Source organism: Salvia miltiorrhiza, chromosome 7 (assembly GCF_028751815.1).
Source record: "Salvia miltiorrhiza cultivar Shanhuang (shh) chromosome 7, IMPLAD_Smil_shh, whole genome shotgun sequence".
Lineage (NCBI taxonomy): Eukaryota > Viridiplantae > Streptophyta > Magnoliopsida > Lamiales > Lamiaceae > Salvia > Salvia miltiorrhiza.
Window position 1 is genome coordinate 53,297,002 of NC_080393.1, and position 27,115 is coordinate 53,324,116.

At 36.8% G+C, this 27,115-nt stretch overlaps 2 protein-coding genes across 3 annotated transcripts; both read left to right on the forward strand.

Moving 5' to 3' along the window:
* Nucleotides 1-20,916: 20,916 nt before the first annotated feature.
* On the forward strand, nt 20,917-27,115 carry LOC130994840 (uncharacterized). Of its 2 annotated transcripts, none has more exons than XM_057919940.1 (14): nt 20,917-21,298; nt 22,253-22,282; nt 22,483-22,588; nt 22,680-22,811; nt 22,947-23,078; nt 23,147-23,278; nt 23,389-23,469; nt 23,564-23,805; nt 23,898-24,101; nt 24,199-24,291; nt 24,988-25,089; nt 25,186-25,551; nt 25,638-25,871; nt 26,869-27,115. In XM_057919940.1, the coding sequence occupies exons 3-14, from the start codon at nt 22,486-22,488 to the stop codon at nt 26,893-26,895; spliced, it is 1,848 nt and encodes a 615-aa protein (XP_057775923.1). In that variant the 5' UTR covers nt 20,917-21,298; nt 22,253-22,282; nt 22,483-22,485; the 3' UTR covers nt 26,896-27,115. The 2 variants fall into 2 exon arrangements, with proteins under 2 accessions (XP_057775923.1, XP_057775921.1); XM_057919938.1 differs by having other exon boundaries at nt 20,918-21,298; nt 23,561-23,805.
* Nucleotides 21,527-21,788, forward strand: LOC130994974 (MICOS complex subunit MIC10-like). The gene has a single exon (XM_057920193.1). The coding sequence runs from the start codon at nt 21,570-21,572 to the stop codon at nt 21,771-21,773; it is 204 nt and encodes a 67-aa protein (XP_057776176.1). The 5' UTR covers nt 21,527-21,569; the 3' UTR covers nt 21,774-21,788.

The window sequence follows — 27,115 nt, forward strand, 5'->3', positions numbered from 1 at the left end:
TTTTAAATGATGAGTCGTACCCCGGTTATAGTTATCATTTCAAGAATTGGGGTGTGACAGTAATGTATTTTAGTGTTTGATAGATCAAGATTAAAATCTAGATAACATGAATTAGTTGTTTGATAATTTAGATTAAAATGTAGATTAGATAAGAAAATTACAATTCTAACCTTATATAAATTTAAATTGTTAAATTAAAAAAAATCTTATTTTCATATATAATAAAATCAATTTGATATTATATAAATAATAGGGATGGAATTTAAAGTACCCACTTTGGTTAGTTATCTTACAAAACTACTCACCCATATAAAATGTCTTATAAAACTACTCACTTTGCAATTGATGGTGATAGGCTTGCATCGTTTTCCGTAAAAGTTCTTACACTTTTCTTACACAAGTACACTTGTGTAAGAAAATGTGTAAGAGAGGTAGTTAAATATGACTCTAAATCTGAGGAAATGACATTATTTGCTAACTTAAGTCATTATTTGTAACCCTAAAATGCCTTAAGTTCGAAAAAATAAGGACAAGTTTTCATGTTATTAAACATGTATAAGAAAGTTGAAAAAAAATTAAATGAAGCGTATTATGAAACAAGTTTTTCTTTTGAAGCTAATACAACAATTACCCGCCTGTTAATCGTAGCCGTTAGACGTAGCCGTCTGGAAATGGATCCCAGCGGCTACTGTGACCGGCTAGGATTAACAGGCGGGTAAATACTTAATTAGCTTTAAAAAAAATTCTAGTTTCATAATACTCTTGATTTAAAATTTTTAAACAGACCTAATTTTTATTATTATTATAAACTTAAAGGGTGATTGGACAATTCACGGGTATAATGCAGCTTTATAGGGGGCAATCTCTTTGCAGTAAATTCACGAGAAGGACATTGACAAAATAAACTCAATAAGTCTAAATTTATATAGTTTATTTGATTGAATATGAATTAATATTGTAACACATAAAATAATAGCAAATAGTCGATAAAAAAATTACAAAATCATATATTATGAATCAATGAATCATAATACACCTTACAACCCAGTACCCGCCAGAAATATGTAGCCGGCTGCCGTAGCCGTGGGTAAGAAACTACTCACGGCTACAGCGGACGGCTACTAAGTACTGGCGGGTAAGTTATTAAATGTCTTTAAAATAATTTTTCATATCATTTTATATAATGTTCGTATTTTTTACCCTTAATTTACTACTATTTCTTCTATTTATACACGAAAACTTAATTTTTTTTTAATTATAAGCTTAAAGGGTGATTGGACAATTCATACGGCTACAATGCAGCTTTATAGGGTCTATTTCTTCTTTGCAGTAAATTCACGAGAAGGAGATTGACAAAATAAACTCAATAAGTCTAAATTTATTTAGTTTATTTGATTGGAATATGAATTAATATTGTAACACATAAAATAATAGCAAATGATGGATAAAAAAAATTACAAAATCATATATTATGAATCAATGAAACATAATACACCATAACACCAAGTACCCGCCAGAAATATGTAGCTGGCTGCCGTAGCCGTGGGTAAGAAACTACTCACGGCTATAGCGGAAGGCTACACGTTTGTGGCGGGTAAGTTATTAAATGTCTTTAAAATAATTTTTCATATCATTTTATATAATATTCATATTTTTTACCCTTAATTTACTACTATTTCTTCTATTTATACACGAAAACCTATTTTTTTTTATAAGCTTAAAGGGTGATTGGACAATTCATACGGCTATACAGATAGGCGAGAATCGCGGAAGCTTTATTGGGGGGATATACACGGCTGTATCTCAAATTCACAAGGCAATTTAAGGCTTGTTTGACCAAGAAACCCATTTACATGTATAAGAATTAGAACTTTTAACCTAGCCGCATTCCATTTTGAATTCACGGCATCAGTTTATTTTTTGAGAGAGAGTGAGAGAGAGAGGCAGCCGAGAAAGAGAGAGAGAGGAGAAAGAGCATCGGGTAAATTTTTGAGAAAGAGGAGAGCATTCCAAACCGAAGGTAAATTGGAATGATTTTTTTTTTTTTGCTTTGTTTTCTTGTTTGTCCATGTTTGAATGAGAATCATTTTTTTTTAACTTCAAGGAGAGCATTCACGATTTTTTCAACGTCCGAAGGCATACACCATGGCTTCTTCTTCAAATCAAGTAAGTATCCTATTTCGTTGATTTTAAATTCGTGAATTGGGTCCCCTGCACACGAGTCGCAGCAGTGGTCCCCTGCACACGAGTCGCTTGCTAGGGACGCGGGTCACTCCGCCAGTGATGATTATCAAACCCCACCGGGCCCGCATACTGGTTTTGGTGTGTCCACGACTTTTGGGGCTGGCGTACAGTTGACCCCATATCTGGGGCCACGCTACTCGTACACTGAGCAGCCCTCGAGCTTAGCACACCCATTCGAGCCACCTCGTTCTTCGCTGCCGATTCTGGCTGAGGCTGGATATTCTCAGGAAGAGATGGAGCGTTTATGGCAGCAGTTTAGTGGGGTAAAAGCTCAGTATTTGTTTTAAATTTAACTTCTAATTGAAATTACGTGTCATTTATGGACTGTTTATATGTTTAACTTGTGTTGTTTTAATGTAAATATAGGGAGCTTCTGCTTCTGGGGCAACACCTGCCATTCCCCTCAGTGTTTGTCCACCACCACCAGAGGATGCGCAACTGCTACGAAGCTACCGTGAGCGGCAGCCTTCGGCTGCGCTGAGATCCCCATACGTTCACAGCAACGAGCCGAAACCCGTCGACAAGGAGTATATTCAGGGATTTACTCGTATGGCGGAGCGTCTCCGTGGTGGGAACTACAGGAAGTTGGTGGTGACAGAGAGTGGGCACCCGATCAAGAGGCAGTTTTGGGTGACTCTCATGAACAGGACTAAAGAGCTCGAGCCCGAGGTATCTAATATTTTTGATGCACTTGTTACATGTAGTATTATTGTTTACTTAATATTAACATTAAAGTATGTGCAGCATGTAGATGCGTACATGATGACGCTGAGGCATAGGCTGGTGACCGGTACAGACCTGCTTCAGGACATCGATCACAGGACGCATATCATATTGGATGCGGAATTCTTCGTAAGCATTAACATATTTTGCGTTTATAATAAAATATTATTTGAAATAATGTTTTTCTTCTTTGCAGACTTATTTGGATAGAGAATACAATGAGATCATAGAGAATGCGCGCCGTATGTTTAGCTCTCCTTCAGAGCAGCGTTTTATAAACTCTGAGGCGACGGTGTTGGGGTGGCAGCCGCACGCCAACCGTATGTATTCAGTGTATGGCAGGGGTACCTCATCGAGTCAGGGAGATTGGATGGATGCCATTGCGGTACACAATTACACCTACATCATAAATAACTTTGACTGTTGATCAATAATGATTGTTGATCAATTATTTCTTCATGTACAAGTTATTGTTCCTGTGTTTGTCCTTCAGCGTTTCGTTATCTGTAGCATTGATATGCTCACGGGTAAATGCCGCGTCTTTGATCCGAACTTGTATCGGATCCTGGCACAGCAACGCCACGACATGCTGCGCGCTCTTGCTCCTTTGGGCTGCCTTTTCTACCGGGTGCTTGAGGTGTCCCTTTGGTTCGAGCGGACACGCATTGTGGAGAACCCGAATCAGAATCTCCAATGGCGTCAGCTCCAGATCGAGTATGCCGATCCTGCCGAGCAGTTCACACAGGCTGACCGATGGAGCTCTGGTGTTTTCGCGTGCATGACTGTAGAGCGTTTGATCGCAGACTCGCCGAGCGTGTCGTGGGGCAATGACCATGTTCAGGAGTATAGGCACAAGATAGGCAATGCCATCTATGAGTTCTGCACGACCCCCAATACACTTTGATAGTGTATTTTCATCCTTATGACTATTTTGTTTACCAACATTTTTACATTACATTCTAGTATCATTTTATCTATATTTACTGCCATGATGACTTGTGATGCATATAACACTGTAAGATTAGATGAAAAAACTAATTAGCCGCCACAAAAGTGTAGCCGTGTGGATTAGCCGTGGCAAGCTTCATTACCCACGGCTACAGCTTTAAAAACTAATTAGTGGCGGCTAATTAGTTTTTCAAACTTAAATGACATGTTTAATGCATAATCACATAATTTCAAACTCTGTAATGGTATATTCTAAATTTATTAGTACAAGTTGTTCGTTTTCCCAAATTCTCATTCATAATTCCAACTCATAATTGTAGTGACATGTAAATGGTGATCATTGTTAAGTAAGTCTGATTTATCGTTTGAATTTGTCAAATATTACAATTGAATATATTTATCAACGTCAAACAAACCAAAATAGAACAATTAGCCGCCACAAAAGTGTAGCCGTGTGGATTAGCCGTTCTAATGTAACTACCCACGGCTACTCCCTTTGTAGGCACATTTTGTGGCGGCTTTTCAATCATTTTAGTTTATAGTTCATTATAAATTGTTTAACTCAAACTTAATTTATCGAATTTCTTCAAATTACAACTTTATGATTTAATCCATCAATCCGGTCAACTTATGATATTTTTCTCAAAATTATATAGTAATTCATTTCTATTTCTAATGTAATAATAATAATTATAGAATATAGCGAGTCTATGAGTTATATATAAAAATTATAAATTATTATTTAATATTTAGAAGAAAAGAACAATGAAATTGAAATAATATCATAATAATTAGAATAATATAATAAACTATAGGACAACATATCATAATAATTAGGGAACTCTAAATGAACTTAAATAATACATAAAAATAAATTAATGTCATACGCTGACATGGTACAACTGAAAACATATTTAAAAAAGCTTCAATTTAAACATAAATACGACTACGCATCGGTGGCCGTACCCTTGCACGATCGACGTGTGTGACCAGACCCGCCACAGAGACCATACGTTTTGGGTGCTCGTTTCTTACTGCTAGTTGATGCCTCCGCTGTTGATGTGTTTTGAGTCGGCCTTTCACCTGCGGATCGAACTCGAGTTTCCTTTGGACGACCAGCTTGTCGCCGAGAGAGATTTGGTAAAACAAGCTGAGATGCAATTCGGAAAGGAATATTCCAATTCTCTATGGGAGGCAAGTGGTTAACGTCACCAGAATATGTGTCAACTAGTGAACTGTTCCAGTAGTAAGAGTGCACGTAATCCTCCACTGACTCGTTCGCCTCACTGCAAAACAAACGATTATACTTTTTGTTATTTAATAATGGTAATTGAGGTCATGAATAGAAATGACATACGTAATGGCTGCAATCGCATGAGAACACGACATCTGGTCCTCGTTGAATTCGTTGCATTCACAGCTCTACTTTTGAAGGTCAACCATATAATGGCGACCACTAGCACGAACCCTGTATTTTCTCTCGGTGGTCCTCTTGGCTGTGTAACGACGACTTTTTACAAGTTCTGCACTGAGCTTCTGTTTTGCCTCCGGAGTCAGATTTTCATCGCTCTCTTGTGCGGCCGCAAGCCTGTCGTTGAACCACTGCTCGACAACTAATCTGACTGCCTCCAACATCGAGCAGATTGGAAAACGCCTAGCCCACAACAAACGTGCATTAAAACTCTCGGCGGCATTGGATGTAAGGAAACTGTAACGGGACACAGGACATTATGATCGTGCCCACTTCTCCGGGCCTACGCGCAACAACTTCTCGTACGCCTTTGGCTTCAGAGCAGCCATGGCTGACATTGCACGCGTGTAATCTGATTGCTCGTAGGCGTATGCAGCTTGGCGGAAAAGCTCAGCAACACCGGGCCCGTATCCCTTCATCTTGTTCAACAAGTGGTAGTAGCAAATACCGTGAGTAGCATTTGGAAACTCGCTCTTCACAGCATTAGCGATGGAGACATGCGCATCAGATACAATAAGTAAGTTATCGGGCTCGCCGCAAGCACCTCTCAGATGTGACATAAACCACTTCCACGACTCATCATTCTCGATCGGACCGACACCGATCGCCAAGGGAAAAACTGCCTCGTTTCCGTCTTTTGTCACGGCGACAAACAAAATGCCACTATTTTTGCCCTTCAGGTGTGTGCCGTCAACCACAATCACTGGTCAAAGGTGAAAGTAGAAAGGTGAGATGGAAGCCGCCAGAGCAACAAACAAATGTTTGAACCGGCAGTCTATATCTACTTCCAAATCATATAAGGTGCCAGGATTCGCTTCCTTCAGGGCATACAGATATCTTGGGAGCAGGAGGAACGAATCATCAACTCGACCGTATATCATATCCATCCCGAGATTTCTTGCACGCAGCGCGACATCATATTTGATTTTGATGCCGAAATCGCGTACTAACTCAGCCATGATGGATTTCGGCTTAATGACCTCTCCATCATCGCGTATTCTGTTTGCCACAAACGCTGCCACCACCTTCGAGTGCGCCTTGATTTTTTTAGCTGTGCGCAAGTCCCCTTCGCATGAATGCTCTTTCAACTTATGCACTCTCCACATCCCTCGGCCGTGACTAGACGCACGAAGATCGAAATTGCAGTTGTCAGAGTACTTGCACGAGAAATAGACTCGTCCCGGATCTGAGCGGACAACTTTTATCTCAGTGCCTCGCTTCATGTTCCACAAACCAACAGCAATGATCAGGTCGTCTTTGCTGTTGTAAAAAGAATTCTTTTGCAGATCATCAACTCTAGAAGGGTCACTCTCGCGAGCAACCAGCGAAGCCGAGGCGTCCACTGGAATCAAGGGAACTAACCAATTAGTTAGATCACCGGTCTCGGCTGTCGGATCTCCGTCACGTGTTGTACTTTGTCGGATCCAACCTGCTCGCTCGGTCTCCGTGAAATCGATTAGATCGTCGTCTAATAAATCCTCAGAGGCATCAGAAGCAGTGCCCACCTCGAGCGCAGGGTCAAATTCTTCGTCATCAGAATCATCATCGTCTCCTGATGCAACCGAGCCTTCAGCTTCGTGCTCAGGTTCATCATCTGTCCGCACATCGTTCAATCTCCCACATACTTCATTAAGCCTTTCGGTTTGATTCCATGCAGATTCGTCTAGCGGTTGTCCATCCCATGTAAAATATTGTCGTGGAGGCGAGCTCTGGACACCATGAAACGACGTATGATGATAATACGACGTCTCATACTGACTGCATTGTGCTTCATCTACGTGTCCCGAAGGTTCAGCAAAATTAAAAGTAGGGATGTAGGCTTCTTCTACAATCGGACCGTTGTAGTGCTCAACGTACACCATGGGATAGTCGGCAGTTGCCAACAAGGCTTCCACGTCATCGTCTGTGGCCAAGCCACATTTCATCTCCCTACCAAATAGATTGGTCGCCAAATAATACAATTGGTAGCTCGAGCTCAACGAATGCGTCCTCATAATATTGTTGACGCTGCACATCAGGCTCTCAATAGTTTCGTTGACGAGGGGAAGGACATCTGTAGCCCCACCAACATAGTGTATACCATCGACGAGTCCGTTGTATCTCACATATATGTATCTAACGAATTCCATCTATAAAAACACATAAAATGTAGTATTAAAATATGCATAAACACTTTAAAAATTCTCATAAATATAACATAAAACATTCAAACTATTAATTACACAAACAATATATGAGAAAATCACCTCTTCAAGTAGATTTTGAACACCAATTGCACCAACTATCGCACAAACCACTTCTCAAATCTTGAGGGTTTCAATTTCTCAATTTTTTAACTGAATGCTCTTTCTACAAGTATTTGGATTTATGTTTTCTCATTCACAAATGCAGCCCTATTATAGACTAATATTAGAATACTTTGTACAAATTCACGTGAAATGTATTGTTCATTCATTCAGTACACTTCAATCTATTATTCAATGTGCAATCAAATGCATGCAGAAAGTGAGCATTAAAGCCTCATTACAATCCAAATTTGTGCAGTCACCTTATCTCGTATTTCATGTGGACATGTACTTTTTTGACTAAAACATTAACAAATAAATAGAAATACACAAAAAAGGGATACATATGTTACTTTCAAACATTCATAACAAGGTAAAAAATTTTACAACCATATGTATTACTTCAAAATGATTTTATTGTTCCAACAAAAAATATTAGCCGCCACAAAATCGTAGCCGGCGTCACTAGCCGTGTGTGAAAAATTTCTCACGGCTAGTACGACCGGCTTTCAATGTCTGGCGGCTAATTGTTTTGTAGGGCTCAAATATCTTTTTGTTTACATTTCAGGAGTTTCAAGTGTTTTCTTCAAAAATAGCCTATTATTTTATGTGTTTACTGTATTATTTTGTGTTCAATCAAATCATACATAAAGTGAGTATTATTACCCCACTATAATCCAATTTTTATGCAGATTCAGTATCTCTCATATTTCACATCAATGTATACTTCTTTTAATATAAAAAAAATAAAAATAAAAATTTAAATAAAAACTCTAAATTAAGGTATTCGTGTTATAATATAATATTACTAAGAGGGCTCAAAAATTCACTATTATGTATATTATGCAACAAAAAAATATTACGAAACAAATGGAGTAACTAGCCGCCGGAAGTTCATAGCCGCTGCCAAGTAGCCGTGTATATTTTGGACCGGCGGCTACTGGGCAGCGGCTATGAATTTCCGGCGGCTAGTTATGCCATTGCTTTCAGAATATTTTTTTGTTGCATAATAGACATAATAGTAAAATTTTTAGTCCTCTTACTAATGTTTTTACAACGCAAACGTAAGCTAATTTTTTATAAATTTTCAAACATACAGTATATATTAGATTGTGAAAGTGACGTGAGTTGGGCAATTATTGACTCTTCATCACATTTTAAACTTGTGAAAGTGACGTGAGTCAGACATTTTACAAAAAACGAAGCATGTCAGGTCTGATTTTACAAAAAACCAAGCATGTCGGCTTTGACTTTTTGGACTTTGGCTTGGGTGGGTACTTTTGTAAGATAACTTATGAAAGTGGGTACTTTCGCCTATTCACAGTAAATAATATCTTATCTTATTTTAACTAAAAATTAAAAAAGTCACCCCTCCCCCATGCCCACCCCTCTCGTCTTTCTCTCTGACTGGAAGCCTGGAACTTGGAAGCACCCCTCACCCCATGCCCTATTTTTTCACCCAACTATTATCTTATTTCTCCCCCACCGAAACCCAATCTCATCGTCCTCTTCTTGAACATGCCTCTATGCCCACTGAAAAATCGAAAAACTTCATTTATCAACCCTCTCGTTGCCTGCAGCCTGTCGCCTCCAATACCCAATATACAAGAAATTGCAAAAATAGGGAAATTTCATCAATTCAAAAAAAGAACTGTTTTTAATTTTTTTTATCTTTTACAAAACTTTCGGCGAACGAAGAGCACACGAAGCCGTCGTTACAAGTAATGTCGACGCGTTTTTCATACTCTTTTGTGTTTCATTACAGACGATAGAGAGAAATCGAATTGAAAAATTAACCCACATCATACTATTTCAAAATTTCAACATAAAATCCTAATTTCAGAGCTACCACTAGAATCGTTACTTCATCGGAATGTATCGCACAAAAAAGTAGAGAGAAGAGAAAATGGCTTACCAGATCGGCAATGAATGAAGAACAAATTCGCCATCAATAAGAGGAATCGAATTTTATGTACAAAATTGGGAAGGCAAATTCGGAATCCAAAATTTTAAACAAGAATACTGTAGCTTTAGGTAAATGTGACTGACCCCTACCGTGGGGTACATAATCGAGGATGAACAGTAGTTTAGCAGCGGGCTTTCCCTTTTCATTGGGCCCCATTGTTAAATTGCATATGCTATCAAACACCGAAAAAACGCTAGTTAATTAAACAAACACGCCTAAACTAACCTATCAAGCACAGCCTAAATGGATAATCTAAACCCTAAATGGAACATCTAAACCTCAAATGGATAATCTAAACCCTAAATGGAATATCTAAACCCTAGGGGGAAGTGTGCACTTATGGCACTAATAGTGTTATATACGTGCAGCACAAATACAGATCAGATCAGATCTGCCGATGGCTGAAATTGAAGAATGCGAAGATCAGATCTGCCGATGGAGGAGGCGGCGCAACGATCAGATCAGATCCACCGCCGCCGCCTCATCGATTAGAAAAAACCGACTCTCAAAATCCTGCCTTCCTCACCGGCGGCGTAGTCAGCCTCCGACTCCACCGTGGTGGCGGACGATCTCACCACTCCGACGCGACGAAAGCGGCGCTGGAAGATTAAACTCCGCTTCGTGAGAGCATTCGATGGCAGGCTCAGAACTCCGCGACGGCAATTGAAGGACGGAGGATAGTGGAGCAGCTCGGCGGTTTCACTTCGGAGGCCGTTTGAGTTCAGCGCGGCGGAAGAGGCAGTCATTGGAGTGCGATGGAAAAGGGACAAATTAGGCATACCGCCTAATTAATGGCTAAATTTTGATGTTTTAATATTTGAGGTTATATTTTGATTTTGTATGCTCAATAGAGTCGAATGGCCCTATTGTTTCTTTAAAATATACTATCTAATAATTACTGAATTTTTAAATTGGTTTGATTTTGCTAATTGGATTCCGGTTCAATTAATGCTAACAGTACTGCCGCTTAATATATACAAGTCTAAATATTTTTAATCACGCGCTTGTAGTTTTAAATACTATTGTTCCAATAATTGAAAGGAATTATACTTACTATACTCATATTCATTTATGTAATTAAAGTAATTAAGTGATTATGAAATTTTATTTAAATTAATATTTATTATAAAATTATAGTTTTTACTATATTTATTGTGAGTAAAGTATCTACATACAATTAGTCTACACAGGTTCTCTGATCTCGCCAGAGAAATGGGTCACCAGCGGAATGGAGATTTCGCTGCTCTAGATTTGATTTCTCTGGTGATGCTTTGCTCTGCTATGGACTTGAGTCCTCTGAACTTGAGTTCTCTGGTGATGTGACTTCGCTGCTCTGGCATTCGGGCATTCGATTCCTCTGGCATGATTTCTCTGACTGTGACTCCGCTGACATATTGATTTCTCTGGTCTGGAGTTCGATTCCTCTGACGGGTAAAATATGCACGGGTGTTTAGTCTATTGTTGAGGGATCTGTTAGCAAATATGCAAGAGTTAAGGGAGTTCAGTTTTAGGTTAGTTACAACAGATCCAACGGATTTGTGTTCCCTCATTCCAGAAGTCGGCGCGTAGCTCAAATCTTCTCAACTGCTATTTCTTTTGTTTAAATACTTAGGTTAGTTGTTGAGTCGAAGCTGAAGAATTTTCCATTACTGTAAACTAGTTGAGAGTGAGGAATTATAGCAATCTTGATAGATTTGTAGGCTATACACTTCTTCTAGTATTGAGTGTTCTCAATTGTAATTGTAAAGTTCTTGAGTGTTCATTGTGAATAGAATAGATTGTTTTGCACCGTGGATGTAGGATTGAAAAATCCGAACCACGTAAATTGCCTTGGTGTTCTTTTATGTTCTTGCTGCGTTGATTGTTTTCCCGAACAAATTCCACAACAAGTGGCGCCGTCTGTGGGAACCGGAAGATCGACGCACACTAACTGTTCGAGATTTGAATCGGAGGAAATCTGAATCGGAGGAGTTCTTGATCGGTGGAGGAATCGCCATTCTTTTCACTACCAAATGTCGCCCGAACAAATTCCACAACAAGTGGCGCCGTCTGTGGGAACCGGAAGATCGACGCACACCAACTGTTCGAGATTTGAATCGGAGGAAATCTGAATCGGAGGTGTTCTTGATCGGTGGAGGAATCGCCATTCTTTTCACTACCAAATGTCGATTGCTAAATTCGACACCGAGAAATTCACAGGGAAGAATGATTTCTCCCTGTGGAGAATGAAGATGCGGGCCATTCTCATCCAACAGGGCCTTGATGATGTTCTGACCACAGAGAAGGCTCCAAAAGAAGGAGATGGGAAGGCGAAGTTCGCTGAAATGCAAAAGAAGGCTCATAGCACTATCATCCTACATCTGGGAGATAAAGTGCTGAGAGAAGTGTCAAAGGAAGACACTGCAGCTGCAGTATGGGCTAAACTGGAGAGTCTTTACATGACTAAGTCTCTAGCTAATCGGCTCTTCTTGAAGAAGAGGCTGTATTCCTTCAGAGTTTCAGAGGAGAAGAATCTATCTGATCAACTGGATGAATTCAATAAAGTCGTTGATGATTTGGCTGATATTGATGTAAAGCTAGAAGATGAAGACAAGGCAATCCAGCTCCTGAGTGCCCTGCCAAAATCCTATGACAACATGAGGGATGCCGTGCTGTATGGGAGGGAGACTGCTATCTCCCTGGATGAAGTCATGAATGCCTTGAAATCCAGGGAGTTGCAAAAGGCATCTGATGGTAGACAAGAAACCGCAAGTGAAAGCCTCAATGTCAAAGCAAAGTTCAACAAAGCAAAATCCAAGAAGCCCTTCAAAGAAAAGAAGGGAGGATCAGGGAAGAAGGAGGATGATGAGAAGGAAACAAAGAAGTGCCACTTCTGCAAGAAACCAGGGCATATCAAGAAAGACTGCTACAGCTGGAAAAGAAAACAAGCTCAAAAAAGCTCATCAGACACTGCCGACCTTGCTGAAAATATCCAAGAAGCTGAAGCTTTAAACATCACATCTTCTAAAACTGAGAATAGTTGGATATTAGATTCAGGGTGTTCTTTCCATATGTGTCCTAACTTGAATTGGTTTGTTGATTTGCAGATGAAGGACCTGGGATCTGTAGTTTTGGGGAACAACCAAGTCTGCCCTGTCAGAGGCATTGGTTCAATCAAGTTAAAGCTACATGATAATTCTGTAAGACTCCTAACTGAAGTTAGATATATTCCTAGTCTAAAAAGGAATTTGATATCCCTTGGATCACTACAAATGAAAGGCTATGAGTTTAAATCATGTGTTAATGATATATATGTTTTAAAGGAAGATAAAATTGTGTTGAAAGGAACCAGAAAACAGACTTTGTATCATTTAGTTGCTGAAACTATTGTTGGTGAGTCTGAAATTGCCTCTACGTGTGATATTGAATTGTGGCATGAGAGACTTGGGCATGTTAGTGAAAAAGGGTTAATTGAACTAAGGAAACATGGTATATTGAGTTTATCTGCTGATGAAAAACTGAACACTTGTGATGCATGTGAATTAAGTAAAAGCAAGAAACTCCCATATCCTGTTGGCAAACATGTTTCATCTGCACCTATTCAATATGTTCATTGTGATCTGTGGGGCCCATCCAAAACCACCACTATAGGTGGAGGTGCATATTTCATGTCTCTAATAGATGATTTCTCTAGGAAAGTCTGGGTTTACATTTTAAAACACAAGTCTGATGCCTTTGATAAATTTGTTGAGTGGTGTAGTGCTGTTGAGAATGAAAAGGGATGTAAGTTGAAATGTTTAAGGACTGATAATGGCTTAGAATTCACCTCTGGAAAATTTGAAGAATTCTGTAAAGATAGGGGAATTAAAAGACATAAATCAGTACCTGGAAATCCTCAACAGAATGGGGTTGTAGAGAGAATGAATAGAACTCTCCTTGAGAGAGTTAGGTGTATGCTCTCTAGCTCAGGTTTGCCACCTAAATTTTGGGGAGAAGCAGTTACCACTGCTGCTTATCTTATAAATAGATGTCCTTCTAGTGCTATTGATTTTAAAACCCCTGAAGAACTGTGGACTGGTAGGGCTGCAGATTACTCAAATTTGAGAAAATTTGGATGTTTAGCATATATGCATGTTAGGCAGGATAAGTTGGAACCTCGAGCATTGAAATGTGTTATGGTGGGATATCCAACAGGGGTTAAAGGGTATAGACTCTGGTGCATAGAATCTGGAAAGGGAAAACTCCTAATCAGTAGAGATGTAGTGTTTAAAGAAAATATAATGCCTCTTAAGGAGCAATCTACTACTGAGTTTACTGGTAGAGGAGTTGAAGTAAACACCGATAAAACTAGTGATAACACTCCTATTAATGATGTAGTGTCTAGAGTATCAGAAGTGACAGGTATAAAACAGGAAGAAGATGATCAACAACAGGCTAATACTGAGGACCTCAGTGAGTATCATCTAGCCAGAGACAGAGCTAGAAGAGTCATCAAACCTCCAATCAGATACTCTGAAGCAGATCAAGTTAGCTTTGCTTTCTCAGCAGCTGAAGAGGTAAATTACAGAGAGCCTAGGTCATATAAAGAAGCAATTCAGTGCTCTGAAAGAAAGCAATGGATCAAAGCTATGGAGGAGGAAATAGAGTCTTTATTGAAAAATAAGACTTGGATCTTGGTGGACAGACCTAAGAACCAGAAATGTGTAACATGTAGATGGTTATACAAGAAAAAGGTGGAGGTTCACAAAGGTATTGAGGTAATCAGGTATAAAGCAAGGTTAGTTGCTAGAGGTTTCTCTCAGCAAGAAGGTATAGATTTTAATGAAATCTTTTCTCCTATTGTTAAACACTGTTCTATTAGACTTATACTTGCTCTAACTGCACACCTAGATTTAGAATTACAACAGATGGATGTTAAAACAGCTTTTCTAAATGGTGAGTTAGAGGAAACTATATATATGAATCAACCAGAGGGATTTGAAGTAGCTGGCTGTGAAGGTCAGGTATGTCTCTTGAAAAAGTCTTTGTATGGACTGAAGCAAAGTCCAAGACAGTGGAATAAAAGGTTTGATGAATTCATGATAAGTATAGGTTTCAAGAGAACACTGCATGATAGATGTGTATACTTGAAAGAAGTTACTGAGTCTGTGGTTGTTTACTTACTCTTGTATGTTGATGATATGCTTATTGCTAGTAGTTCTAGTAATGAGATTGATAAAGTAAAGCAATCACTGAGTGCTGAATTTGATATGAAAGATCTAGGGACTGCTAGGAGAATTCTTGGTATGGATATCAAGCGAGATAGGAAAAATATGAAACTTATGCTTGTTCAATCTGATTACTTGAAGAAAGTATTGTTAAAATTCAATATGAATGAAGCAAAAGTTGCTCAGGTTCCTATAGCTCAACATATTCAGTTGTCCAATAAGCAATGTCCTGTTACTGTTGAAGAACTTAAGAACATGAGTGTTATTCCTTATGCAAATGTGGTAGGAAGCATCATGTATGCTATGCTTTGTACTCGGCCTGATTTGGCTTATGATGTAAGTCTTGTAAGCAGGTACATGTCAAATCCTGGTAAGGCACACTGGGATGCTTTAAAAGGAGTATTAAGATACTTAAAAGCAACTGTTAATAAAGGAATTATGTTTCAAGGTGGAGCCACTAATTCAGAACAAGTTTTAGTTGGCTTTACTGACTCGGGTTATGCAGGAAGTACAGATACAAGGAAGTCCCAATCTGGATATGCATTTACACTTTATGGAACAGCAGTGAGCTGGAAATCTACACTACAATCTGTGGTAGCTCTTTCCACTACAGAAGCCGAATTTATTGTTGTTACAGAAGCAGTGAAAGAAGGTATATGGCTGAGAGGTATGCTGTCTAAATTAGGCATTAATCAATAGGTTGTCTCTATTCTTTGTGATAGTCAAAGTGCCATTCATCTTGTTAAACATCAATCTTTTCATGAGAGGTCTAAACATATAGATGTTAAATTCCATTTTGTGAGAGATTTAGTTGAAAAAGGTGATGTGGTGGTGAAGAAAGTCTCAACTGATGATAATGCTGCAGATGTGCTTACTAAAGCATTACCAACTGTTAAGTTCCAAAAGTGTTGTTCTTTGATTGGTATGAGCTCTCTCGAGGAGAGCAAGTTGTTTGTCTAATTCTTGCAGGTAGTCGGTGTATTCTAATTGTATTAGATAAGGTGGAGAATTGTGAGTAAAGTATCTACATACAATTAGTCTACACAGGTTCTCTGATCTCGCCAGAGAAATGGGTCACCAGCGGAATGGAGATTTCGCTGCTCTAGATTTGATTTCTCTGGTGATGCTTTGCTCTGCTCTAGACTTGAGTCCTCTGAACTTGAGTTCTCTGGTGATGTGACTTCGCTGCTCTGGAATTCGGGCATTCGATTCCTCTGGCATGATTTCTCTGACTGTGACTCCGCTGACATATTGATTTCTCTGGTCTGGAGTTCGATTCCTCTGACGGGTAAAATATGCACGGGTGTTTAGTCTATTGCTGAGGGATCTGTTAGCAAATATGCAAGAGTTAAGGGAGTTCAATTTTAGGTTAGTTACAACAGATCCAACGGATTTGTGTTCCCTCATTCCAGAAGTCGGCGCGTAGCTCAAATCTTCTCAACTGCTATTTCTTTTGTTTAAATACTTAGGTTAGTTGTTGAGTCGAAGCTGAAGAATTTTCCATTACTGTAAACTAGTTGAGAGTGAGGAATTATAGCAATCTTGATAGATTTGTAGGCTATACACTTCTTCTAGTATTGAGTGTTCTCAATTGTAATTGTAAAGTTCTTGAGTGTTCATTGTGAATAGAATAGATTGTTCTGCACCGTGGATGTAGGATTGAAAAATCCGAACCACGTAAATTGCCTTGGTGTTCTTTTATGTTCTTGCTGCGTTGATTGTTTTCCCGAACAAATTCCACAACATTTGTATTATTCTATATGATAATTGAGTTGATATATATTTTTTACATTGCACAAATACAAATACTAATTACTAATTCAATTTCCCATTAATTTTCCACATGTGGGAAGTTCAATAGGAAAAAGAAAACAGAAAAAGCAAAAAGGACGTAGGTAGGAATATTTGCCAATTATATAAGAACTCTTTATTTGTTTTGATAAAATAAAGGTAATAGAAGATGATATATGGAAAATTATGACGCAATAAAGAAAAGTGTTATGAAAGATCATATCAAAATGAGAAGAGATGACCACGACGCGTAACTGAATCATAAAACTGTTATCCTTCAAAATATGTTACATCAAGGTAAATAAAATTTGTTTAATTTCCTTGCTTGTTTTTAAGCAAGAAAGAAGAAATGAATGGAGAGTTTTTTTTAACTTTTTGCCACCAAATTTTTGCACTATGGATAAGGTGCGAATCATTCTTTAAGAATACCAACGACACCTATGCGTGACAAAAAGCCATCATTCTTAAAATATAATAGCCATTTTTTTAGTAGTGAGTAGGATAACAACCCTTTCATCACAAATTTCTTGGTTTGCGAAATAGGTTTATATTAATTTGTAACAAAAATCTGAAATGTTAATAACTTTTGGTAGTAAAAGAAAAAAATGTGTGTGGCCATTTTTGTAGTAGTGAGTAGGATATTTTAACACTCATCATTGTCTTATTTAACATGGAATAAATTCATATATATGGTAATTATTTTTCATCATTTGCAAAAGTATATATATTCATAACTAGTTATTTTTTTAGTGAGTGAGTAGGACATGTATAGTAACAGCCCTTTCATCACAATTTTCTTCTTAAAAATGAAATATATACATATATATGTGATTAAATCTTTCAAATACAACAATATCATATATTGTAATTACACATGCAACATATAAATTATCATAACTACTGATAAGAGTTTGAAATTGCAAAAGCTTTAGTGCCTTGAATAAATCAAACTTCAAAAAAAAAATGTGTACCACTACATAATTTATTTCTTCACACCACTTTTTGCTTATGTCATTATACTCACCAATTTTATACAATATAGAAAAATTAGAATTCCCTAAATGTAAATTTTGTTAGGTGACTAACAACAGAACACAAAGGATGACGAGTTAGGTCTCTATTTTCACCAAATATGTAACAATAATTCTCCTCCCACTGAGGCATAGAAGCGAATACAGCAAATTTATCACAACATTTCGCTTTAAATACCTCTCATTTGCACACCACACACACTTCCTCTTCTTCATCTCTCTCTCTCTCTCTCCCTATAAAGAGGGCTCCTTCTTAGCATATTCCTCGTCCTCACACACTCTTATCTCGCTCCTCTAAGATTTCTCTCTTTCTCAATATCCCTCGTTTCCTCAAACCCTATATATAATCCGACGTGGGGATTTTCCGTTCCTCGCGATGGGGATCGGATGCTCATGGTGGACACTTACGCGACATGATGGCAAAAGCAGTTGCTGCATGGTGCCACGTTGATCAAAGAGGTCTCCCTCAAAATCGCCAAGAATCCAAACTTGTATGCTTGGATTCTGGGTGTTACTTACTTGGGCCTACAAGAAAACAGACCTATTGCGACATACGCACATGCGACACTACATGTATGTGACGTAAAATTACCACACTAACACTTTAAGTGTCATATATTTACGTCAATTGTGCGTCATCTAAATATTGTGTCATAGTTTAGTGACAAATATGCGACCCTTATTTTAACGTCTCATAATTGCAACAGTTTATTTGCGGCACCTCAATAGAATGTCGTAATTATACCACATTTTAAGAATAATGTTGCATTTAGTGTCGTATATTTGTGTCAGTTGTGCGTCATCTAAATACTATGTCGTAGTTTAGTGACACATATGCGTCACACGTTTCAATGTCTCAAAATTGCGACACCTTATTAACGACACCTCAATTAAATGTTTTTGTATTGTTTTGACGAATCGTGTAGTTAAACTTCTTTAGGGATGCTTATGTCTAAAGCTAATATTTAAAGAAACTAGTGAGAATAAATGTATTTCATTATGTGAATTTTAACATGTGTACGCGTGTCTCTGTAACATATCTAAACTTATATGAGGATTGTCAAATGGTCTTTGTTGCAGGTATCCTTGGATCTAGTTAAAGCTTGTATGCCAAATTTATCGATTGGGATGACTAGATGGTTGATCCAGAAAGCAACTAAATAAGAAACTGTTAATGCACTCATACTTATTGTTCCGTGAATATATACGAAATTTTGGTTTACTTATTTTTCACCAATTTATTATATGAGAGAAGAGATGATAGAACAATATAAACATTCGTTTGGATGTTTCACCTGTCTATATATTGTTATCGGTTATACTTTTCAGTTAATTTACTTAGTATGTGTATGGAACATAATTTATTTTTTTGAATTTATGCAGGAATTGGGGAAAAGTTCAACAAGAAAGAGCAAGAGGAAGACAAAATGACGTTGAATGTCACGTAGTCATTTATGAGATTTGTTTTCTTGCATAGTCGATGTTAGATTTTTGAATAACATACTAAACATGTCAATCTATGTTATGTTATTTCCAGCTTGACATTTAGAAAAAATTACTTTTATGATTTTAATAATTGATATGCTACTTTTATTTGAGTGATGTATTTTGTGTCAATTTTTTTCTTCTTAAATTCAGTAACAAGACATTATCAATAAATACAATAATAGAATTACTCAATTAAATGTCATATAAATGACACAATTTTTTAAAGATAATAATAAAGTGATGCAAATTGTGTTGTATATTTTGCGACATTTATACAATTTTTTGCAATAAATGTTATACGTTGCATTATTAAGCGACACTTTAAATATGATGTCACAAGCGTCGTGAAATTTTACATCACATTGATTTTAATGTCACAAATTACTGTCGCAAATTATGATGCATCATTTCAGTTAGTGATGCATGAAATGTAGTATATATTACAACACAAATTAAAAAAGTGTTGTAAAAATATTATGTCGCATTTATTGTAATGTCACAAACTAGTGTCGCAAATTAGAACGCGTCATTTTAATTGATGTTGCGTAATGTGACGCAAATTAGCATGCGTCACTACGACTATTGACACGTAATGTGTCGCAAATTTTATACGACATGTGATTTAATGATGCAAGAAGTGTTGTATATGTTGCGTCACTCTTAGAAAATAATGTCGTAAATTTACATCATAACCTTTTGCGACACTATTCACAACGACGCAAAAAATGTCGCAAATTATCTTTTGCGACAGAAAAATTAAAGTTTGCGACACATTTTCAATGTCGCAAAAGGTCGTCTTTCTTGTAGTGAATTTTTATCTAACAGGTATCATGGAAGGATCGATTCTGATCTTGTCTAGAGCCGGTGCTGGCACGACCAGGGGTGAGACTCTAGCTGATCATCAAATTAAATAAATTTGTAAATATATATAATGAATTAATACATATGTGGTGCAGGGCGTCTCAAGATAAAGTGTTAGCATGTGGAGCTAATCTAACAATTTTTGGAATGGCGCTAAAATTCATTGCTGGTCCGCAAGCCATCAACTCCTTCATCTTTGCCAAAGAATATGCATGGATTACAAGCTGATGTTCTCAGCACTGCGTAAGTCGAAATATAATTTGCGTATTAATCTACATCTAATTTTATCTTAATTTTTTGCATGGTTCGATATGATCAGGGTTATATTATGCAATTTTGGAATCCCTACATTGATGATGGCGACCAAGAAGCTCACATATCTGAGTGATTGATGCATGTTACCCATCGTCCAAAATTAAGGTGGAGCATAGCCATTTCATGGGGGCCGGGGTTGTTTCCACCAACTGAATTTGCTTTATGGATAGAAATTATAAATGTTGATGTTGGAAGATAGAGAATTATACCCTCAATCACATTACTAAATGGCGGCACTGTTACTAAGGGGAGACTGATGGTGATAAAGGATGAGATGATGAAACTGGTGTTACAAGGAAAGAGGTTGCAGAGGGAGGGGAGGAAGGAGCTCGCGAGCAGCAACTTTGATACCCAAACTTCGGATGCCGACGAACATGGACCTTTTTTCATGTGTATGGAAGCAAAGAATAGTGATGACAATGGTCACTCCCAATAGAACAAGCTCACATAGAAGGAACACACTACAACAAAAATGATATATTGAGACACTTATTTGGAGGCATTTTTTTTTAAGTGTCTCTAAATTATTTTTTGAGACAATTGATAAATACTAATTACATGTAGAGACGGATAATATTTAAGTTTCACTAATTAATTGAAAATTTTTGGAGGACGCGCGTTTCTTCTATTTTTCACATTTTGGCGGACTTTCTTCCTCAATCCAATTTCACTCAAACTCTTCCAATTTTCATATCACTCATTCTTCTCTCCCATGAAACATTCATCAATCTCCAATTTCATATCATCAAAATACTCAAAAATCTGAAATCCATATTGCCACCGCTGCAGCGTCGTCATCGCCGAGCCGCCGCTGCGCCGTCATCATCGCCGAGCCACTGCTGCGCCGTCATCATCGCCGAGCCACTGCTGCGCCGTCGACATCCTGTCGCCGCTGCGCCTTCTGCTCACACCCTCGTCTTGTAGCTAGCGCTGCAACCTCTGTTCTCCCCCCAATTTAAGAAGCCTAGGTTTTTATTGAAGTAGTTGAGGTATGTGTGGATTCGAAGGTTGCCTCAACCAATATGCGAAAGAAATTCTAATTACTGCTTATAATTGCTGGAATTTATCATTGATAGAGTGCGTTGCATACATTGGCTTTATATTGGAAACTCTCTAATTTAATTACTTGAAAAGGTATCGCTTGCATTCATCTTAGTTTTTTCCCCACATTAGATTATATTAGTGTTAACTTCATTATGGAAATTGAACAAGAGAATTTAGAGAAGAAACTAGTGGAAAATTTCTGATCGGTAATCTGAAATGGCGGACGAAAGCAAAGCGGAGATACCTGCGACATGGGATGCGTGCCTCGATTTCGGCCTTCGTCGTTTCTTCTACTCTTCGCTCGCCGGCGCCGTCTTCGGCTTCCTTATCTTCCGGAGTCCAGCAACACGTTGGGCATCTATAGCTTTTGGTGCTGGAGTGGGAATAGGTTCGGCATACTCAGAGTGCTCTCACCTCTAATATATTCGGCACCCCTCTGCCTGAGGCTGAGGAGTGAAGTTTTGTGTCAATGGTGTATTTCCAAGACCATTTGACCACTAAATCTCAAACTGTGATGCATCACATAATTGTTGTTAATTCCATCACTTTTTACTCTCTCTCTCATATTGCTAGGGCAATGCTCTTTTCTCCATATGCGAGTTTTTATTGAAAGTTTGTAACTATAAAAAATAACAGTCTGTAGTATGCCATGGAATTCATTACAACTTGAAATTATAATCTGTGTTTTTATATTTGTGCCTTCACTTGGAATCTTGATGTTGGAGGTGAATAATGAAAAAATATATTCTTATCAATTATTTTTCTCCAATTCATTTGTTCTAAACAATAATCATATTTGCAGGCCTATCACTTGGGGTTCTAAACCTTGGAATAGTTATTCTTATTAAGCTATTTTTTCTTTATTTTTTAGCTGATGCATTATTTTTTAATTCATGCAGTTTCGAGCTTCCTTCAATCCAAACTTCATTGTGAGTTTTCTATATATTTGTTGGCTCTTAAATCTTTTGATAAAATGCTTATAGTTTGAGTTATGATATGAGCTTTTTTCATTGTATTTGGATATGCTATGATTTTCTATTCCTTGTTTTTGTTATTATTTGTCTAGTCATATTACATTTGTTTGTTTGTTTTTTGTTTTTTTTTTTGCAATATATGTTGATACATGAAGATTATGGCGCCAAACACGAAATCTCATGGAAATCGTGGAAGACATTCAAGGCGTGCACAAAATGACAGCCCTGATTCCGTTGATGATTTAACTGATACCCAATTAGGTAAACTTATTTCTTTATTTATTAATGTTTTCTTATTTTATTTAACGTATTTGATTACTAGTTTGAAATATGATCTCATTGACGTCTGTAGGCCTAGATCATATTGAAAGACCCGCTAATATGCAACTAAGAAAACCTCGTACTAATAGAGGTTGGCATCAAAGGAGTGAGCAAAACAATGACATCCTTGATTCATTGAATGACTCATCCGAGCGTGAGATAGGTTGAATTAATACGTTTAGTTAGTCTTATTTTATTTAACATGTCTTATTATTATTATTATTATTATTATTATTATTATTATTATTATTATTATTATTATTATTATTATTATTATTATCTAATTGATGTTGTGTAGGCTTAGATCATATTGAAAGGAGCGCGGACATTCAAGTAAGAAAACCTCGTACCAATAGAGGTTGGCATCAAAGGACTGGGCAAGAAAATTACATCATTGGTTCATTGAATGACTCATCCGAGCGTGAAATAGGTTGAATTAATACTTTTATTTAGTCTTATTATTATAATAATAATAATTATCTAATTGATGTTGTGTAGGCTTAGATCATATTGAAAGGAGTGCGGACATTCAAGTAAGAAAACCTCGTACCAATAGAGGTAGGCGTCAAAGGACTGGGCAAAATAATGACATCATTGGTTCATTGAATGACTCATCTGAGCGTGAGATAGGTTGAATTAATACTTTATTCATTAAATGTTATTGCCATCACATTTTAGCATTATAAATCTCTGACATTTTTTTGAAAATAATCACATTTATGTGGTTTTATTAAGTGCAGTCCAAAACACATCTGAAAATGTCCAAGAAGTTGGTTGCAGAACAAGCAAAAATAACTCTGAGAATGTCACAACTGAGTTGGGTCAGTCTTTATTAATTTATATTAGTGATCAATTCATATTACTAAGTTATTTTAAGGTTTAATGATCGATGAACATGGCATATTTTTATAGTAGATGGCGGCAATAAGAAAAAGAGGGCAAGAGGACCAACGTGCATGCCAAAAGTTTGGGGCCTAAATAAAAATTTTAATGTTTCTTTCAATGAGCTCGGGCAACCTAATGATCGGAAGCAAACAAGCACGCTAGCTCATTTTTTAGGTACTATTGCAAGAAATGGATCATTCTGCCCACTGCATTATACTGATTGGAGATTGATGCCAAACTCATATAAGGAAGACATGCTTAGAGAAGTGAAGGTTGTTGAATTTAAGGTTTCTTATTTATTTTTTAATAGTTTGTATATTATATTTATTAAAGTATAACTCAATTTTCCTTTTCTTTTTTGAAGTCGAGGTTTACTATGCGAGCTGGCAGTGACAGTTTTATACTACAATCAATTAACCATAAGTGGAGGAATTGGAAGTGTCAATTGAAGAGTTTGAACTTTGACCCAAGTGTATCTATTGAAGAACAATTGCTGACAGTACCAGAGAGGGTAAATGCACATCAATATAAGAAACTACTTGATCATTGGAATACCGACAAAGCACAGGTAAAATGACACTTAATTTATATATCATATTTATTTTTTATTTTAAATCTTGTTTTCATTAATTTTTTCATGACATTTTTTTTATCGACTAATTCAGGAACATAGTGAAAAGAACAAAGAAGCTCGTGCTAAGTTGGAGATTCCTCATCGAATGGGAAAAAGAAGTTATGCAGTTATGGCAGAAGTAATGGTAATATTGAATCTTTAAACTATTTAGTAATGTGTATATGTATGTATCATAAAACTGTTGGTAATAGTGGCTGGGCATAAGAAAAACAAAAGATGAATCAATGAATAAAATTCCACAATGTTTCTGTTAATATATAACTATATTACTTCGAGATCAGTTCAATATTTTAGTCTTTGGGCGTGTGTATCTATGTTTTTTCCATTTGTACTGTGGAAATTGGAATTGTTCTATACTTTGCGATGCATTATAATTGTAGTATGAATATAAAAATGAGGCAAGAAGAAGTGGATGGAAGTGTCTTTTGTCCACTATTTGAGAGATATTTTAGCTAGAGTTTGTATCTTACATCCAAAGGAATTTCTCACTGATGTATTTAGTAGAGTAATGAAAACTCATTGGCATCACGCTGGTTTTCTTGTCTTTAAAATGAATCTTTAGCATGTTCAGAAAATTCACTTATTCTATTGTATATAAACTGACACCATTCTCAAGTTGGGGCATGTATATTTACTAGACCCAACTCGCTAATAATTCCATCAGAGCTTGGCTTGAACAACCCTTTTGTTTCAAACTTTACTTACTGATACTTTATGTAAATTTTTTATTTCAATTCTTTTTGCAACATGTTTCTTGCTGTCATGCCTTTTTGTCTTTAGAAATGTTACTTTCGAATTCTAATAGCTTAAAATATTGTAGTATGAAGAATTGGGAAGACATCCCACAAGAGCAGAGTTATTTGAAAAGTGTTGTTATCCTTCTAATGGTTCTGCTACGAGTGAGACAGTTCGAGAAGCTATTGTAAGTTAACGTGCGCCTTTATAATCTAAGTTTCTTTTAATGTAATCTCATATCTTAAGTAATTGCCAATAATATTTTCTAATTCATGTTTTATAGGAAAAGATGAAAGAGCAATCTAAACAAAACGATGGAAATTTAAGTGATTGTGATGTTGTGCATGATGCTGATGATGCTTTTGCAAAGATATTGGGCAAAGATAAAGATGGACGATTGCGCATGTATGGCATGGGAGTGAAGCCGAGTGATATCTATGGTGGGAGACCAAGTCGTGATGCACTTCATAGAAAATCTATGGAAGACAAAGAAGAACTGAGAGCACTTAAACAAAAAGTTGAAGAGTTGACAGCTTTGGTGTATAGCAAATCACACTCGGATACACGAATTGAGACACAAAGAGCTCCAGTTTCAACCCACAACAATCGTACTTCATCTAATTCAAGTGGCCGTCCAACTCGTATAAGGGTAATTACAATAAATAGTATTGTTTATTACATCAAGTTTAATATTACATATTTTCAATTATGTAATTCATATGCTCCAAATTTCAGGTTGGAGCCTGCGTGAAATTAAAAAGCCTTGTTAATTTGAATGAAATTGTTGCAATTGGCATTGTGAAAGAAATAGGAAATGTGTGGCTAAATGGTAGGGACCTTGGGCCCGGAATTTGTGAGGTAATAGTTCAAACAATTTTGAAGAATGAAGAAATGTTGATTTATCCAACAGACCTTCATGAAACAATTGGAGATACTATTGGAGCACCGATCGCTTGGCCTTTATCATTGGTACATTCTAATCTCTAAATTATGAATTGTTCGTTTCTTGTGAATCTAATTGGTGAATTATGTGTTGTTATTTGATTCATATTATATTTTGTTGGTATTTGACGAGCAATGTTGCAATATTTGTGGTACTTGCACCACCTATCTATTGTGTGGGTTTTATGAAAACATCAATGCATGGTTCTTTTCAATTATTTTTCAATAGATTTATTTATACTTTGTTCTAATCCTATAAATTGTGAGCTTTGATTGGTTGATGAGTATGAAATTGAGTCCATCGTGGAAATGTTGAAATGTAGTTAGCACTTAGCTGCATCATTTATGGTCAGAAGCCACATTCTACCTGACCCAACTCTTGCTGGTTTTACATTAGAAGTGGAGTTTGGTGACTTTCTTGTCAAGTGATTTTTAAATAGGTCTTTTTTTCTTAAACAAGATTTTCTGATGAATGCTAACCAACCAATATGATGGGCTCTAATAATGCATTAACAGCTAGGAGAAACCATTAACCTTTTCATTGGGGTTCTGATACATGGGGATCAGGGGATCTTTCTAGTATCAAATTTGTTTGTTTTGCAAAAAAGATCTCTGCTTCAGGATTATATATTATGTTATGTCTAATCTTTTTCAGATACTTTTAAGTTTCTTGAAGTTTGCAAATTAAAATAGAGTAGTATTCTTTATTACATGGCCTAACTTCATATTTCCTTTTCCTTTTCAAGTGGCTAAATTTTTATTCTTTGCTTTTGCTCACTTTCCATTTTATTGAGGTTTTGATATGTAATCTACTACTTTCTTAGTTGTTAGTAGAAAATTTATTATAAGCTTTATTTCGCTCTTAGTCACTGATTTAGTCTTCTTTTGTAATTTTGCTATGTTTATGCCTGTGTTGGATTGATGAATGAATACATTATGGCGATAGTTGTGGAGACTGCTATATATATTTGTTTCAACGAGTAAAATTCTGACTATAACTTATTATACTATTTTCTCTATTCAGATAGCTTTGGATGAAGATGAAAATTGATGCAGGAACAAGATCGGAGGACCTTCATGGAGGTGTTATTTTTGCATTTTGTTTTCTTATAGAAGATAGTAAACTTTGTGACTATTTAATTTTTCTTGTTGATGTTGGACATGAATAATAGGATTTTTTAGTTATATCGAGTTGTCATTTGGATTGTTTAGTTATTGAAATGTGGATGATACTATTTATTGATATATCAAAAGAATATATTATGATTGTA